Source organism: Somniosus microcephalus, chromosome 10, assembly GCF_052327205.1.
Source record: "Somniosus microcephalus isolate GS21.2 chromosome 10, FLI_Smic_1.0, whole genome shotgun sequence".
Classification (NCBI taxonomy): Eukaryota; Metazoa; Chordata; class Chondrichthyes; order Squaliformes; family Somniosidae; genus Somniosus; species Somniosus microcephalus.
The window spans coordinates 128,524,652-128,543,569 of NC_140996.1; the positions used below are offsets into that span (position 1 = coordinate 128,524,652).

At 49.1% G+C, this 18,918-nt stretch overlaps 1 protein-coding gene across 1 annotated transcript in view; it reads left to right on the forward strand.

Annotated features, from left to right (window-relative positions):
- nox4 (NADPH oxidase 4) overlaps nucleotides 1-18,918 on the forward strand; it is a 265,875-nt gene that overhangs the window by 239,256 nt on the left and 7,701 nt on the right. The window contains exon 17 of the mRNA XM_085998801.1: nucleotides 17,628-17,728. Coding sequence (XP_085854927.1) covers nucleotides 17,628-17,728 — 101 coding nt within the window. The remainder of the gene's footprint in view (nucleotides 1-17,627; nucleotides 17,729-18,918) is intronic.

Here is an 18,918-nt window from a genome sequence, read left to right on the forward strand (position 1 = left end):
GGTGAGTACAAAGCCACACTCATAGATGTCCTCTCCAGGAGGGATGCCAGTGTAGATGTGGGTCCTGTGCAACAAGGTGCTCTCCAGCTCCTTGCTTGCAGGGAAGTGCGGGTGGCCCATGAGAGGGATGATGCCTAAAGGGACGTGGAAGTGGGGGCTCCTCTCAATGCACTCACACTTCTCCCCCATTGCCACCCTCCCAGCCAGAGCCCCAGATGTCTCCCCAGACAGCGATGGTTGAGTCTGCCCCTGCACATTCGCAGAAGGAGCAGACTTTGGTGGGGCCATCACAGGCTCCAAAACCCAGAGGACGACCACCAAAAGTGTATAAGCAGTTGCAGCAGGTAAGTGAGGAGGCTGCTTCGACTTCTGCTGAAGCCACAGGGGTAGCACCACGTAGAAGCACTCATAAGAGAAAGATGGCACACAAGTAGATTCACAAGGGTAGCCACTTGGGTGTTTTATTCAATGTTGATGTGAAGTTTCAGTTTATTTAATGTGAACCATAAATTTCTTTCTTTTCCAAACTTTCCGGTCTTGGACAAATTTGTGTGCACCATTGGGAGTGGCTTCGTTAGTTGGAGTGAAGTGTCAGACATAACTATCTCCAGCAATAGTGGTGACTGTGAAAGGAATGTATTGGTCATTGTAGGGATGCTTAATGGTGTGGCTGTCGGGTGTTGCTAACCTGGCGAAGCATGTGGCAGCCATATGAATGGACTACATAAAGTTAAGTTAATCTGGCCATGATGAGGCCATCCCTGGCCTCCTGGGCAGCAATGTGCTTGAGTGCTGGTGCCATCTGCAGTGCAGGCTGCTCCAGCTCCTGTCTTCCAGTTAATGCTCCTCCTCTTCCTCTTCCTCCTCCTCCTCTGAAGAGGCTGTGCACTCAGTGCCTTGCTCCTCATGCAGCACTAATCCTCGTTGCTGCGCTATATTGTGCAGGGCACAACAGACCACGATAATTCTGAAGACCCTGGCTGGTGCATACTGAAGGCTCTTCCACATCTGTCAAGGCATCTGAATCACATTTTCAGCATGCCTATTGTCTGCTCTATGACACATCTGGTGGAGATGTGGCTTTCATTATATCTCTCCTCGGCCTAGTACTTGGCCTCCTCAAGGGTGTCATGAGCCAGGTTTTCAGTGGATAGCCCTTGTCTCCAAGCAGCCAGCCGGAAGGTATGTCTGGAGGTGCGAAGAGCTGTGGGAGGGTGGACTGGCGCAGGACAAAAGAGTCATGGCAGCTGCCAGCGAATTTGGCGCACACATGCATGATGATATTCCTATGGTTTCAGACCAGTTGCACATTGAGAGAGTGGAAGCCCTTGTGGTTGACGAAAACTCCTGGGTGATGATGGGGTGCCCTGATGGCCATGTGTGCAGTTGATGATGCCCTGCACCTGTGGGAAGCCAGCCAGAGTGGCAAAGCCAAGCGCCCGCTCAGTAACATTGGCTTCATCAGTAGCAAAGTTGATATAATTGGCTGACTTGTCAAAGAGGGCATCGGTGACCTGTGTGATGCATCTGTGGGCAGCCGACTGAGAGATGCCACAAATGTCTGCTACAGATCCCTGGAAGAAGCCTGAGGTGAACAAGTTGAGGGCACTGATGACTTTGATAGCCACTGGTAAGGCGTGTCCACCTGCTCCTCTGGGCTACAGGTCTTGCTCCAGCAATGTGCAAATATCTGCACTGACCTGTCGCAATAGCCTGAGCCTCCTTTGGCACTGCTGCTCAGTTATGTTGAAGAAGCTCATCCTCTGCCTGTATACCCTATGTTGGAGGTATTGCCTCCGGCGCAGTGCAGCCCTACGCTGATGCCCTCTGTCCTGTGGAGCATTAAGCCATTGAGAAGGTTGCTGGTGTTGTTGTTGTTGTTGTTGCTGGTGTGTCTGGTGCTGCTGGTGTTGGGGCTCATCATGGTCAGATTCTGAGGACCAAGATGAGACAGCATAAATGGCACCCATGCTGATGGAAGAGATGGCAGGTGAAGTAGAGTTGACAGAAGCAATCTGTCAATGATGAAAGAGGTTCTTCCAATGAGATGATACTGGATGGAGACGTTACTGGAAATGCTTGCAGCCTGCAGAAAGTTCAATCTGTGCTGGGAATGTAGTCAGCAACAGCTTCTGCCTGAGGAAAGTGATCAGCTGTCAGGTGGGAGCTTTCCTATTACATTTAATGCTGTCAACTAATTAGCTGGAGTAATGGCCACTCAACTCCCACCTCAGGTTGACAGACATGGATCCCGAGATGCATGAATCCAGTGACCATGCAGGGAAATTTAAAATGTAGGGGGGAAAAGGTTCTTGAGTGTCTGCAAACAAGCTGATAATGATTTAAATTAGGTCGCCCGCCTCTGCTGGTCAGGTCGCTGCTGCACCGGCAAACATGTCCATGGGAAAAGCACATGGGGGCAGGATGACGGTGGATTCCCGACCCGCTCACACTTTTTTCAAATTTCCTACCCGACCCACCTCCATTCCCGCCTGCTATCACCCTGGAAAATTCCGACCCTAAAATCTCTTTGCTCCTTTACAGCTCCTAGCCTGTCACCATTAAAAAATATTCCAATTTGTCTTTCTCAGATCCAAAGTGGATGATCTCATATTTACCCACATTAAATTCCATCTGCCATCATGTTGCCCACTCACTTAGTCTGCCTTTGTCCCTTTATAACTTCCTTCCCCCATCCACACAACTTACTGTGCCTCGTAACTTAGTGTCACCTATAATCTTGGATATACAACTCTCTATTCCTTGATCCAAGTCATTAATGTATATGGTGAAAAGCAGAGGCCCCAGTACAGATCCCTGGGGAACACTACATAGAAACATAGAAGATAGGAGCAGGAGTAGGCCATTCGGCCCCTCGAGCCTGCTCCGCCATTCAATGAGATCATAGCTGATCATCCGAATTCAGTACCCTGTCCCTACCTTCTCCCCATATCCCTTGATCCCTTTAGCCTTAAGAAATATATCTAACTCCTTCTTGAATATATTTAATGAATTGGCCTCCACTGCCTTCTGTGGTAGAGAATTCCACAGGTTCACCACTCTCTGGGTGAAGTAATTCCTCCTCATCTCTGTCCTAAATGGCTTACCCCTTATCCTTAGACTGTGATCCCTGGTTCTGGACTCCCCAGCCATTGGGAACATCCTTCCTGCATCTAGCCTATCTAGTTCTGTTAGAATTTTATAAGTTTCAATGAGATCCCCTCTCATTCTTCTAAACTCCAGTGAGTATGAGCCCAATCGACCCAATCCCTCCTCATACGTCATTCCTGCCATCCCAGGTATCAGTCTGGTGAATCTTCGCTGCACTCCCTCCATGGCAAGAACATCCTTCCTCAGATAAGACGACCAAAACTGCACACAATACTCAAGATGTGCTCTCACCAAGGCCCTGTACAACAGCAGCAAGACATCCTTGTTCCTGTACTCGAACCCTCTCGCTACGAAGGCCAACATACCATTTGCCTTCTTAACCGCCTGCTGCACTTGCATGCTTACCTTCAGCGACTGGTGCACAAGGACACCCAGGTCTCATTGCACTTCCCCTTCTCCCAATCTATTGCCATTCAGATAATAATCTGCCTTCCTGTTTTTGCCACCAAAGTGGATAACCTCGCATTTATCCACATTATACTTCATCTGCCATGCTTCTGCCCAATCACCCAACCTGTCTGAATCATACTGGAGTTTCTCGGCATCCTCCTCACAGCACACACGCCCACCCAGCTTTGTGTCGTCTACAAACTTGGAGATATTACATCTAGTTCCCTCGTCTAGATCATTTATATATATTGTGAATAGCTGGGGTCCTAGGACTGACCCCTGCAGTACCCTACTAGTCACTGCCTGCCACTCGGAAAAAGACCCGTTTATTCCAACTCTTTGCTTCCTGTCTGCCAACCAGTTCTCTATCCAAGTCAGTACCTTGCCCCCAATTCCATGTGCCTTAACTTTACACGCTAATCTCTTATGCAGGACCTTATCGAAAGCCTTCTGAAAGTCCAAATACACCACATCCACTGGTTCTCCCTTATCTATTCTACCAGTTACATCCTCAAATAATTCCAGTAGATTAGTCAAGCACGGTTTACCTTTTGTAAATCCATGTTGACTTTGTCCGATCCTGTCACTGTTTTCTAAGTGCTCTGCTATTACATCTTTTATGATGGACTCTAGCATTTTCCCCACTACCGATGTCAGGCTTACCGGTCTATAATTCCCTGTTTTCTCTCTACCACCTTTTGTGAATAGTGGGATAACATTAGCTACCCTCCAATTCATGAAAACTGTTCCAGAGTCTATCGAATTTTGGAAGATGACCAGCAATGCATCTACTATTTCTAGGGCCACTTCCTTAATTACCCTAGGATGTAGATTATCAGGCCCTGGGGATTTATCGGCCTTCAATCCCGTCAATTTCCCTAACACCATTTCCCTACAAATACTGATTTCTTTTAGTTCCTCCCTCTCATTAGACCCTATGTTCCTCGACATCTCTGGGAGCTTATTTGTGTCCTCCTTTGTGAAGACAGAACCAAAGTATGTATTTAATTGGTCTGCCATTTCTTTGTTCCCCATTATAAATTCCCCTGATTCTGACTGCAAGGGACCTACGCTTGACTTCACCAATCTTTTTCTCTTCACATATATATAAAAGCTTTTACAGTCAGTTTTTATGTTCCCTGAAAGCTTACTCTCATACGCTATTTTCCCCCTCTTAATTAATCCCTTTGTCCTCCTTTGCTGAATCCTAAACTGCTCCCAATCCTCAGGTTTACTGCTTTTTCTGGCCAATTTATATGTCCTCTCCTTGGATCTTATGCTATCCCTAATTTCCCTTGTTAGCCACAGTTGAGTCACCTTTTTGTTTTATTTTTATGTCATACAGGGATGAACAACTTCTGTAGTTCATCCATGCGATCTTTGAATGTTTGCCATTGCCTATCCACCGTCAACATTTTGAGTAACATTCCCCAATCAATCCTACCCAACTCGTGCCTCATACCATCGTAGTTTCCTTTATTTAAATTTGGGACCCTAGTCTCTGAGTCAACTACTTCACTCTCCATCTTAATGAAGAATTCTACATATTATGATCGCTTCTCCCCGTATACACTCCAGGAATAATTCCTCCACAGTATTATTACTAATTTGGTTAGCCCAATCTATATTTAGATTAAAGTCACCCATGATAACTGCTGTGTCCTTATTGCACGCATCTCTAATTCCCGTTTAATGCCATCCCCAACCTCCGCATTACTGTTTGGAGGTCTGTATACCACTCCCACTAATGTTTTCTGCCCCTTGGTATTTCTCAGTTCTACCCATACAGATTCCACATCATCAGAGCTAATATCCTTCCTTTCAATTGTGTTAATCCCCTCTTTAACCAGCAATGCTACCCCACCTCCTTTTCCTTTTTGCCTATCTTTCCTGAATATTGAATACCCCTGGATGTTGAGTTCCATGCCTTGGTCACCCTGGAGCCATGTTTCCGTAATCCCAATCATATCATATCCGTTTACCTCTATTTGCGCAGCTAATTGATCCAACTTATTATGAATGCTTCTCGCATTAAGACACAAGGCCTTCAGCCTTGTTTTTTTTTAACACTCCTACACCTTTTAGAATTATTATTTACTGTGGCCATGTTTGATTTAAACCCTTGATTTCTCTGACTGCCACTTTTGTTTTTCTCCTTACTGTCTTTTGCTTCTATCCTTGTTTCCCTTTCATCTGTCTCCCTGCTCAGGTTCCCAACCCCCTGCCATTTTAGTTTAAACCCTTCCCCAGAGCACCAGCAAACACTCCCCCTAGGACATCGGTCCCGGTCCTGCCCAGGTGCAAACCGTCCAGTTTGTACTGGTCCCACCTCCCCCAGAACCGGTTCCAATGTGCCAGGAATTTGAATCCCTCCCCCTTGCACCATTCCTCTAGCCACGTATTCATCTGAAATATCCTTCTATTTCTACTCTGACTAGCACGTGGCACTGGTAGCAATCCTGAGATTACTACCTTTTGAGGTCCTATTTTTTAATTTACCTCCTAACTCCCTATATTCAGCTTTTAGGACCTCATCCCGTTTTTTACCTATATGCACCATGACAACTGGCTGTTCACCCTCCCCTTCCAAAATGTTCTGCAGCCGCTCTGAGACATCCTTGACCCTTGCACCAGGGAGGCAACATACCATCCTGGAGTCATGTTTGCGGCCGCAGAAACGCCTATCTATTGCCCTTACAATAGAATCCCCTATTACTATAGCTCTCCCACTCTTTTTCCTCCTGTCCAGTGCAGCAGAACCACCCATGGTGCCAGGAAGTTGGCTGCTGCTGCCTTCCCCTGATAAGCCATCCTCCCCAACAATATCCAAAGTGGTATATCTGGTTGAGAGGGGGATGGTCACAGGGGACCCCTGCACTACCTGCCTGCGCCTACTACTCTGCCTGGTGATCACCCATTCTCTTCCTGCCTGTGCAGCCTTTACCTGCGTTGTGACCAACTCCCTAAACGTGCTATCCACGATGTCCTCAGCATCGCGAATGTGCCAGTATGTATCCACTCGCAGCTCCAGCGCCGCAATGTGGTCTGTCAGTAGGTGCAGCTGGATACACTTCCCGCACACATGGTCGTCAGGGACACAGGAAGTGTCTCTGATTTTCCACATAGTGCAGGAGGAGCATACCATGGCACAGAGCTCTCCTGCCATGATTACCCTTTAATTAATTCAAATTAACTTAAATCAAATCAATACCACCAATTAAATGATATACTCAATGGCCCTTTGTTACTAGCACTAGAAACTATAACCACAAAAAATTAAGACCGTCTAAACTTTATAAACTATGAACCTTAACTGTCAAACTAACCTGTCCGTACCCACCCAATCAGCTGCTCCCTCCTGCCCGCGTCACGTTTTGAATCGTGACGTGGCTCTGGAATGCCGCCGCTGGTCTGAAATTGGTAAGCCTCTAAGAAAAAGCCCGCGAAAGTGAGTTTAAATACTCACCAGGCCTCGGGTCTCTGGTCTCACCATTCCCTCACCAGCCTTTTGTCACACCCTGCCAACTAGAGACAAACCCTTTATCCCTACTCTGTCTCCTACCTCCCAACCAATTACTAACTCATGTCACAAGGTTACCTCCTCTTCTGTGCACCCTCATTTTTGCTAATGTCTTTTGCGGAGACTTCTGGAAGTCCGTAAATACAACATGCATAGACACTTCCCTATCCACCATATGAATGAGCTGCTCAAAAAATTCAACTAAATTAGTCAGACATGACAGACCCTTCACAAATCCATGCTGACTCTCTTTGATCAGATTTAAACTTGTCCAAATGCTGAGTCACTCTGGCCGGAATTTTCCCGTTGCCGAGCGTGCAGGTTTGGGGGCAGGTCTGCAGTAAAAATCCCGGAAATTGCGAGCGCGTTGGGAACCCACTGTCATCCCGCCACCTTGCGCATTTAACTCGGGCGGCTTTGAAGGCACGACACGGACCCGATCAGCAGAGGCGGGCGACCTCATTGAAGTCATTGGCCCTGATTTTCGGCTTGTGTGGGGAATGGTTGGATTTCCCCGAATGTGGGGTTTCTGACACACACAAAAAAGTGTCAGCCAGCTCCACGCAATTTTCCCTCAAGTGGCCAATTAATTCCCAGCCTGTGGGAAGCCTTGCTAATTGTCCAATTCCAGTCAGAAATCCCCACAGTATGATGTCATCATTCGTGGTGCTTTCAAGGTCCATAGCAAGCACTACATCCTCTGAAGGCTTCCAAACGAACCATACAGGATGGCAGAGGAGCCTGCAGCAGCTGTGGCCAGTGCCAGACCCTGAGCTGCCTCCACATTCGACGAGGCTTCACTGCAGGCATTATTGGATGGGGTTAGGGCCACAGGGAGGTCCTCTTCCCTAGGTCAGGGAGGAAGAGGCCTCCCACTGAGACCAATGCTGCATGGATGCAGGTGTCAGCAGATGCCAACTCGCTGGGAGTCACCAGAAGAACCTTGGCATTACATCTCTATCTCCTTCCTTTACTCCCCCACAGTACCATCCAGAGCCCCCATCCTCACTGTGGAGGAGGAAGAGGCTGTGCAGCCAGACTCCTCAGAGGAAGCTCCAACCTCTGAGGGCACAGCGTCAGCACCAGCGCAGACACTCACACCCCGGGGGGGACCTTCGGGACATAGAGTAGTGTTGTCACCTTGTGTTTCACAGCTCACAAGTGAGCCTCAACAGATTCTGGAGACAGGGACAGCAGTGGAGAGTCCTCGTCGGAGGGCGCAGGACTCTGCCAGCTCAGTTCAGCTGCGCTGCATGTCGACCCTCTGCCTCTGGGTCCATCCGTAAGAGAAGAGGTGATGGATCTCCATGCAGATGCAGGAGTCTCTGGCAGGTTTTGTCTCCAGGGTCGCTGCGAGTGTGGAGCGAATGGAGGAGTCCATAGCAACCATCGGCAGAGCCTTTGTGGAGTCATTGGCGCATGAACACATCACCATGGAAAGGTTGGCAACCTCCATGCAGGAGATATCTCGCTAGGGTGCGGAAAACATGGTGCGTGCTCATAAGAGAATGACATCTCTTGAGGAGCATTGGCCATCTGTTGAACAGAGAAACCAGATCTTCATGGAAGTCCTTCTGAGTAGGACTGCCAGTGCAGAAACGGGTCCCACTGGCCCCCTAAAGCGCAGCAAGGTGCTCTCAAGCCACTTCCAAGCGCTGGCCCCTTCTGGCCTGTGCAGCTTCAGGTGAGTGAGCAGCAGCCTGGTGCTCCTGGTGCTCATCGTGCTGTTCCTGGTTCTGCTGCTGCCGCCTCTGCTGTTGGAGATCCTCTAATGCCAGGAAGGGAAGGTACCAAAGGCCTCCCATGCTTCTGGCAGATGCCTCCGTTGAGGAGGTGCTGAGTTAGAGTGGTGAAAGGGGCTTCCCAGGAGCTCACACTGGAGAAGTGTGTGAGGCTCCAACTTTCTACAGCTGCTCCTAAGGCTTCAAAAAGTTCCCCCAAGCCTTGATCAACAAGATCCTGCAGCCTGCAAATGCTGCCTATTTAAATCTCTTCAGCCCTCAGCGACCTGCTGCTGCAAGCAAGCAAGCTAACTGTTTTCACGCCAGCTCTCATCGGCGGGGTTCCCCGCAGGCGTGTTTCATGTGGGGAAAGCCCCAAAGTCGCAACGGCCCCGGAAAATCTTCCTTAACAAGGTGATCATTGGTGATTAGTGCTCCAACGAGCAGTCCCGCCAGCAGCGGCCGGGACTGAAGCGGGTGACGGAGAAACGGCGGTCCAAAAGTCGCACGGGGCGGGGAATCAGGCGCGGGGGGTCCCAACCCGCTTTTTCCACGATTTTCGGACCCCGGCCGCATGAAAAGCCGCCCGACGGCTGCCAGAAAATCGGGGCCATTAACTGCTTGTTGAGATACCCTTAAGAGGGTTTTTAATGCCAGCTTCTGACTTTTCTGCAGGAGCACGGGATTCACGCAGCTCGGATGTCCCTCCTGTGAAGGGGAGGCGGAAGCTCGGTCTCTATTGGCAAGTCCATTCATTGAGAGCTGGGAAAAGCACATAAATACTGCAACATTACACCTCATTACTTGCCTCATGAAAAGGCTCTTGTTCACTCCATTTTGTCCACAGATTTAGGTGTCAACAGTTTGCAGGTGACTTCTGAAACCTCGGAAGCCACTCTCAGCACATTGCTACTCAGTATCACAACATGGAGGGGTTGGCCCTCTGATCTCCACTTTACATGCCACCTACTACAGGAAACTCTTTTTTATCCGGCACCGATGGGACCGGCGTGGTGCCAGTTTATCAAAAAGTCCGGATTACAGAGAGGTATAGTAAAAGGTACGAGAGCCCCGTACACAGCAATAGATCCAGGCTTCCCTGTTGCTTAGCAACAGGTGCAGGCACCCCGACCACAAGATCCAGGTGTCCCTGTTGCTTAGCAACAGGTGCATGAACCCTGGTTACACAGCCACAGATCCAGGAACGGCCACTAATATGAAGTAAAACTTACCTGAACCTATTCCTGAATTTTGCCGGTTAACAGAGATTTCCGGTTATTTAGGTGCCGGTAAATCGAGAGTTTCCTGTACATCAGCATTGGTGCCCCTTATGCTGTCTCACCTTGGTCCTCAGAATCGGACCAAGATGAGCCCCACCAGCAGCAGCCACAACATCAGCAGCCTTCTCCTCAATGACCTGATGCTCCACAGGAGACAGGGGGGCACCACTGGAGGCAATACCCCCAACACAGGGTATACAGGCAGAGGATGAGCTTCCTCAACATGACTGAGTAGTAGCGCTTCAGGAGGCTCAGGCTATCGCGCCAGGTCATTGTAGACATTTGTAGCTTGCTGGAACAAGACCTGCTGCCTGGAGGAGCTGGTGGACATGCCTTACCAGTGGCTGTCAAAGTCACCACCGCCCTCAATTTCTGCACCTCAGGTTCCTTCCAGGGATCTGCAGCAGACACTTGCAGGATCTCACAGTTGGCTGCCCACAGATACATCACCCAGGTGACCGATGCCATGTTTCACAAGTCAGCCACTTATGTGAACTTTGCCACTGATGAAGCCAGTGTTACTGAGCGGGCTCTCAGCTTTGTGGCTCTGGCTGACTTCCCACAGGTGCAGGGCACCCCCACATCACCCAGGAGTCTTTGTGAACTGCAAGGGCTTCCACTCCCTCAATGTGCAGCTCGTCTGCAACTATAAAAAGATGATCATGCACGTCTGCACCAGATTCCCTGGCAGCTACCATGACTCTTTCGCCCTGCGCTAGTCCACCCTCCCTTAGCTCTTCGCACCTCCAAACAGACTTAATGGCTGGTTGCTTGGAGACGAGGGCTATCCACTGAAGATGTGGTTCATAACTCCCTTGAGGACGCCAAGTACGAGGCTGAGGAACATTATAATGAGAGCCACATGTCGTCCAGATGTGCCATAGAGCAAGCAATAGGCATGCTGAAGATGTGCTTCAAATGCCTTGACAGATCTGGAGGAGCCCTTCAGTACACACCAGCCAGGGTCTCCAGAATCATCATCATTTGCTGCGCACTGCACAACATAGCACAGCAGCGAGGATTGGAGCTGCAGGAGGAGCAAGGCGCAGAACGCACAGCCTCCTCAGGGAATGATAAGGAGGCGGAGGAGCAAGTGGAAAACGAGAGGAGCAGGAGGAGGAACCTGAGCTCCAGATGGTACCAGCAGCGGCGCACCTTGCGGCCCAGGATGGCCTCCTCATGGCCAGATTTACTTAACTTGCTGCAATCCTGCCTCGTGCTGTATTAAGTGTCCCCCCCCCCCCGCCCCACAACACCATAAAGCATCCCTACAATTTCCAAACCATTCCTCTCTCCCAAACACCCAGTGCTCCAGGTTAATTAATGTCTCACCATTCACTCCAAGTGACAAAGCCACTTCCCAGGTAGCAGGCAAAAATGGACAAGACTGGAAAGTGGTGCAAAGAAATACATTTATGTGTGTCATCAAAATAACTCAAACTTAACACTAACATTTTTTCATACACCCATGTGCATACTCTTGTGCATCTACTTTTGTGTCATTTTTCTTTTCCGGTGCTTCTATGAGGTGCAACCCCTGTGGCTTCAGCAGAGGTAGAGGCAGGCTGCTCACTTCCCTGCTGTGACTTGTTAGACACTTTTGGTGGACATCCTCTGGGTTTTGGAGCCTGTGAGGGCCCCGACAAAGACTGCTCCGCCTGCAACTGTGCAGGAGTAGACTCGGCCATCAGGATCTGAGGCAGCATGGGGGGCTCTGACTGAGGGGGAGGCAATGGGGGAGAAGTGGGTCTGCTTTGTGAAGAGCCCCCACTTCCATGTCCTCTCTCACCATCATCCCTCTCATGGGCCACCTGCACTTCTCTACTAGCAAGGAGCTGGAGAGAACCTTGCTGCACAGCAGTGGGGTGATGAACGCCCAAGTCTACATTTATATCCCTTCTAGAGAGGAGGTCTGAATGTCTGCAATCTGTTGTCCACAGCTGGCATGTGCTCATGTGACTGCCGCATTTGCTGCTCCATGCAGGTGGCCATCCTTTCCATGGAAGAGCACATCGTCACCATCGCCTGCGACATGGTGGTGCTCATGTTGGAGATGGACTCCTCCATTCTCTGTACATTTGCAGACATCGCGGCTGAAAATGATGCCAAAGCCTCATGCAATTGTTGCTGCCCCTCCCAGACCACCCTCTTTGACAGCCCCCGAGGCTCAGCATGTGCATACAGCTCAACAGAGCTTGGAGCGTCATGTGCCCTCCAGTGAGGAGTCTCCACTGTTGTCCCTGTCTCCACCATCTGCTCTTGCTCAGTTGTGAATTGTGAGACACCAGGTGACAACTCTACTCTATGGCGCACAGGACCCACCGAGGTGTGCGTATCTGTGCTGGTGCTGGGTGTGCTTGGGTCTGCTGACGGTGCACCATGAGAGGCTGGAGCTTCCTCTGAGGAGTCGTCTTCTTCCTCCGGCTGGATAGTGGAGGCAGGGGGGACTTGATGGACCTGTGGGAGAGTATAGAGATGAATTAGAAGTATTATAATAATAATGGGTAACATTACCATTATGCACATGATGGCATTTCGCTGGCTGCTAACACCAGTCACCGTATGAGTGACTGCTGTATGCCATGTGGCTGTATGAGATGTAATTCTGTCACCAGGTTGCTGGGATGTCCCCCTCTCTCCACCTCCCACCACCAGCATCTCTGCAACTCCCGATATCTCCAAAGCCCCTTGAAGACTACTTCCGGTTCTCTGCCTCTCCAGCGTGTTCTGGGCTCTTTTCTCTTGCAAGGAGGGAAAGAAGAGAAGTTTGAGTGAGAGTAAGAATGAGTGTAAGAAATGGATGGGCTACATCTGTAGAGGGTGAACATGAGGGAGTGGGGTGACATTGCGAACTGGCCTCTTTCTGTGGTGTTACTTGCTATGATTGCATTATGATGAGGGTGAGCGTCAGGGGTGGTTAGTCAGAAGAGGATGAGAGTAGGTACATCTAGAGAGAGGGATGGGTGGACCTAGTAGGTATGTTGGTGTGAGGAATGATGTGCAAGAGTAGGCTTGGGAAGGCAGAGTGATGGGGATGTGGTGATAGGCACAGCAGGATGTAGGTGAGTGTGGCATTGCACTCACCTTTCCTGATCTCATGAGATCATTGAATCATTTCCTGCGCTGGATCCAGGTCCTCCTGACCACACCCCTGCTGCTGACCTCCTCAGCTATATCCAGCCAGGCTCTTTTGGTATCTTTTGGAGGTCTCTTTCACCTATCAGCAGGGAACAGGACGTCCCTGCGTGCTCTGGCTGCCTTCACCACAGCATGCAGGGATGTGTCAGAAAATCATGGTGCAGCCCTCTGCCTTTGTGTGTCCATCATTGCTGGTTTAGAACAGTATTCAGCCCTTTGTATTTCACCTTCTACACTCCTCTAGCAACCTTCAAATGAGTTGAGTGCAAGGCTGCTTTATGTATCAGCGCTGGAAACGAGTTATCGATGACGTCATCAGACCCGCTCCATTTAATTGGGCCGGGAAACACGCATGACTACTTTAAGCAGGGCCATTGAGTTAAAGTCGCACTGAAGAATGCGCTGAACAGAACATCATGTTCCCGACCCGCTACTTGGCCCATACGCACCCAACCCGACTCCACGGTAAAAATTCCGGCCTCTGTCTCTGATAATAGATTCCTATAACTACCCTACCATTGATGTTAAACTGACTTATATGTAGTTACCTGGTTTCTCCCTCCCTCCCTTCTTAAATAATGGAGTGACATTAGCAATTTTCTAATTCAAAGACATAGGGCTGGATTTTCATTCAGCAGTCGGGAAGGAGGCGGGACTACAACTTTCGGGTTTTAGTCCCCCCTCCATCGACGTCCGGCTAATCCACGCGATTTTCCCTTGATTGACCTTGTTGAGCCTGCCCAGCGGGCTCAGCAGGCCAATTAAGGGCCACCCGGCAACAGGTGACGTCACAGACTGAAATTTCATCTGTCAAGAGGTGTTGACAGATGAAATATCAGTGTTTCACAGCTGTTTGAAGCTGTCAAACACTGACAGTCTTACTTCTAACTGAGTCCTTCTCCACAGACTCAGTTAGAACTCTCACCGGTACTGAAAGCTGAAGGCTGTCACTTTTGACAGATCGCAGCCATTCTGCTTTCAGTGCCGGCTGAGTGATGGACTCCCGATGCCTAGAGGAAGAAAGGCTGTTAAGGTAAGTACGGGTAATTTAAACTTCTTTACACACTTTAGACACACCAAACACACTTACATTTGCACTCACGCACCCATCACTCACCTGAACACCGACATCGCGACCCCTCCAAGTCCTTCAACCCGACGACCCGCCTGCTCTAACCTGGTGTAGTTTGGAGCCGTCGGGAATCCCACATGACACCCCTCAAAATAGGGATTAGGCTAAAAACTGCCTGTTAACTACCTGTTAACAGGCAGTTAATTGGCACTAATCCCTTCCCGCCTCGGATCGGCGGGTCCCAGTGCGGGGCGGGTACCCGCCTCCTTTGAAACTTACGTGGAGGCGGGTTTTGGGCGGGATGGTGTCGGGACCCCCGAATTTGGGATTTTAGCCCCCCGCACGCCTAAAAGCCCACCTCATGGCACACTGAAAATCTAGGCCATAAGATTTATTACATAAGAACATAAGAAATAGGAGCAGGAATAGGCCGCTTGGCCTCTCGAGCCTGCTCTGCCATTCAATAAGGTCATGGCTGATCTTGGGCGCAAAGCCACTTCCCTGCCCGCTCCCCATAACCCTTCACTCCCTTATCTTGCAAAAATTTGTCCATCTCCACTTTAAATGTATTTAATGACCCAGCCTCCACAGCTCTCTGGGGCAGAGAATTCCACAAATTTACAACCCTCTGAGAGAAGAAGTTCCTCCTCATCTCAGTTCTAAAAGGACAACACTTTATTCTGAGACTGTGCTCCTGAGTTCTAGATTTCCCCATGAGGGGAAACATCCTCTCTGCATCTACCCTGTCGAGCCCCCTCAGTATCTTATATGTTTCGATAAGGTCACCTCTCATTCTTCTAAATTCCAATGAGTATAGGCCCAGCCTACTCAACCTTTCCTCATAAGTCAAACCCCTCGGGGTCAATTTTCTGGCCGCCGTCGGGCAGCTTTTCATGCGGCCGGGGGCCGAAAATCGGCAAAAAAGCGGGTCGGGACCCCCCCCCCGCCTGATTCCCCGCCCCGTCCGACTTTTGGACCGCCGTTTCCCCGCGCCCCGCTTCAGTCCCGGCCGCCGCTGGCGGGACTGGTCGTCAGAGCACTAATAAGCAATTACCAGCTTGTTGAGGTAGTTTCTCCGGCGCCGTTGCAACTTTCGGGCTTTCCCCACATCAAACCCACCTGCGGGGAACCCCGCTGCTGAGACCTGGCGTGAAGCTTGCCGGCTTGCTTGCTGTCAGCTGCAGGTCAATCGGAGAAGCTGCGATTTAAAGGGACAGCACTTGTATGTTGAAGGACCTTGTTGCAGGTTTGGGGCTACTTCTTCAAGGCTTAGGCACAGCTGTGGAAGGTTGGAGCCTCACACACTTCTCCAATGCGATCTCCTGGGAAGCCCCTCTCGCCACCCTCACTCAGCGCTTCCTCAGTGGAGGCATCTACCAGAAGCATGGGACGCCTTTTTTTCCTTCCCTTCTTCCTATTAGAGGATCTCCAGCAGCAGAGGCGGCAGCAGCAGAACCAGGAACAGCACGATCAGCAACAGGAGCACCAGGCTGCTGCTCACTCACCTGAAGCTGCACAGGCCAGAAGGGGCCAGCGCTTGGAAGTGGCTTGAGAGCACCCTGCTGCGCTTTAGGGGGCCATGGGGACCTGTTTCTGCACTGGCAGTCCTACTCAGAAGGACGTCCATGAAGATCTGGTTTCTCTGTTCAACAGATGGCCAACGCTCCTCTAGTGATGTCATTCTCTTATGAGCACTCACCATATTTTCCGTACCCTGGCGAGTTATCTCCTCCATGGAGGTTGCCAACCTTTCCATGGTGATGCGTTCATGCGCCAATGACTCCACAAAGGCTCTGCTCATGGTCGCTATGCACTCCTCCATTCGCTCCACACTCGCAGCGACCCTAGAGACAAAACCTGCCAGAGACTCCTGCATCTGTGCATGGAGATCCATTTCCTCTTCTCTTGCGGATGGACCCAGAGGCAGAGGGTCGACATGCAGCACAGCTGAGCTGAGCTGGCAGAGTCCTGCGCCCTCCGACGAGGACTCTCCACTGCTGTCCCTGTCTCCAGAATCTGCTGAGGCTCATTTGTGAGCTGTGAAACACCAGGTGACAACACTATTCTATGTCCCGAAGGTCCCCCCCGAGGTGTGAGTGTCCGCGCTGGTGCTGGGTGCGCTTACTTCTGCTGACGCTGTGCCCTCAGAGGTTGGAGCTTCCTCTGAGGTGTCTGGCTGCACAACCTCTTCCTCCTCCAAAGTGAGGACGGGGGCTCTGGATGGTACTGTGGGGGAGTAAAGGAACGAGTTAGAGATGTAATGCCAAGGTTCTTCTGGTGACTCCCAGCGAGTTGGCATCTGCTGCCACCTGCATCCATGCAGCATTAGTCTCAGTGGGAGGCCTCTTCCTCCCTGACCTAGGGAAGAGGACCTCCCTGTGGGCCCTAACCCCATCCAATAATGCCTGCAGTGAAGCCTCATCGAATTTGAAGGCAGCTCGGGGTCTGGCACTGGCCACAGCTGCTGCAGGCTCCTCTGCCATCCTGTATGGTTCGTTTGGAAACTTTCAGAGGATGCAGTGCTTGCTATGGACCTTGAAAGCACCACGAATGATGACATCATACTGTGGGGATTTCTGACTCGAATTGGACAATTAGCAAGGCTTCCCACATGCTGGGAATTAATTGGCCAATTGAGGGAAAATTGCGTGGAGCTGGCTGACACTTTTTAGTGTGTCAGAAACCCCACATTCGGGAAAACCCGACCATTTCCCACACAAGCCGAAAATCGGGGCCCTCATCTCTGGAATTAACCTAGTGAATCGTCTCTGAACTGCTTCCATTGCAAGTATTGAGACACAGTAGACAGAGCTTTACTCTAATACTTATCAAGGTGAAACTTTCTGTGCTTGTTAGGTGAAGCAAAATCATAAATGTTCTTATCTTTTATAAATAACAGAGAAAATCTTCCCCCATGGGTCTTGTGGCAGGTATGTGAGTTAATAGTGAACACAGTGCAATTGATTTGAGTAAATTGGTACTTAGCACATTGAGCATTGTATCAGTGCTGTGTTTGCCTGTTCCTCAGTAACACAACATTAATAAACTGCTGCAAATGGGGTTTGGGGGGCAGATATTTTGCCCTAATGTATTGAAAAATGTGGAACTACGGAAAACAAGAAATAAGATGAAATGACACATCTTTAATTTTCAATCATGTATTCCAAATCATATGGCAGTGAAACTAAATGTGATAATGCTCTGTGGAAGAGCAGGATAGTAACTTTTTTGGAATGTTGTTGATGTTTGTATGTCTTTGAAAATGTGGATCTCTTTTCTTCAATCATTTGTTTTGATTAAAGTGTTTCCTGTTTTTATCATTTCACCTCCTGTAGAGTTTAAATGGAGAAAAATATCAAGCTCTGAACTCAAGGCTTATTATTGGAAAACCTCGTTTGAAACTTCTGTTTGGAGAAATAGCCAAGTGCAACAGACAGTGAGTAAATGTTACGTTTCTGCATATTGCATGAAGGTGAAAGCAGAAAATTTATTTTCTGTGATGTGCCAGTTGTGAGCTTACAGGTCCTATCACAGACTACATGGTACTACTTGTTAGTACTGATGACAGATGTAATAAGATGCTGGCTTGGACAGTGAGGATATAGAAAGTTACTGGAACACCAGGAGAACCGCATTCAGCCTTTGAGATGGGGTACATCTTTTGTGATTCCTGTAAATATTTAATACTTCTATTGTGAAGGGTTAGGAACAGGAGTAGGCCATTTAGCCCGTTGAGCATGTTCAGCCATTCAATTAGATCATAGTTAATCTGTACCTCAGCTCCATTTACCCGCCTTTGATCCATACCAAAGAGAGAACTATCAATCTTGATCTTAAATGTCAATTGACCCAGCATCCATAGCCTTGTGGGGAGAGAGTTCCAGATTTACACTACCCGTTGTGTGAAAAAGTGCTTCCTGATTTCACTCCTAAATGGTATCGCTCCAATTTAAAGATGAAACCCCCTCGTAAATTTTCATAAGATACTTACAGATGAGCAAGGCCATTTGACCCAGTTAAATACATTAATCCAGAAGAACCCATTCCTACATCTGGTTGTTCCTTAAATGGTTCCAGGGTTTCCGCCTCCTCCATATGTCAATTCTAAATTCTGATGACTCTCTGCATGAAGAACCTCCTGATATCAGTCCCAAAGTTACGTTTTACTAATTTGAACTTGTGTCCCCTTGTCCTATTTCCACTATTTGTTGTGGTATTCTGGACACAGTGCTGACCTTGCAGTCTGACCAGAGCACAGTACAGTTTGATCATGACATACTCTGCTTTTTATTCCACTTTTCTGGCTATGTTCAACATTCTATTGGCTTTGATTGCTGTTGTGCATTGGCTGGACATGTTTAGTTTTGAGTTTACCATTCATGAAGTATGCATGTTACCAATTTATCCTTGCTACATGCAATACTTTGTCAAATTTCATCTGCCATTGTTTGTCCCACAATCTTTGTTGAGCTCATTCTGTAGTTTCTGGGCTGCTTCCTTCAATTTTCCCCCTAAATTTGATATCACCTGCAAATTTAACTAATTTGCATTGAGTTTCAGAATCTAAGTCATTGATGTAAATAAGAAACAGTAGTGGTTCCTAAGCCTGAGGCACTCCACTCTGTA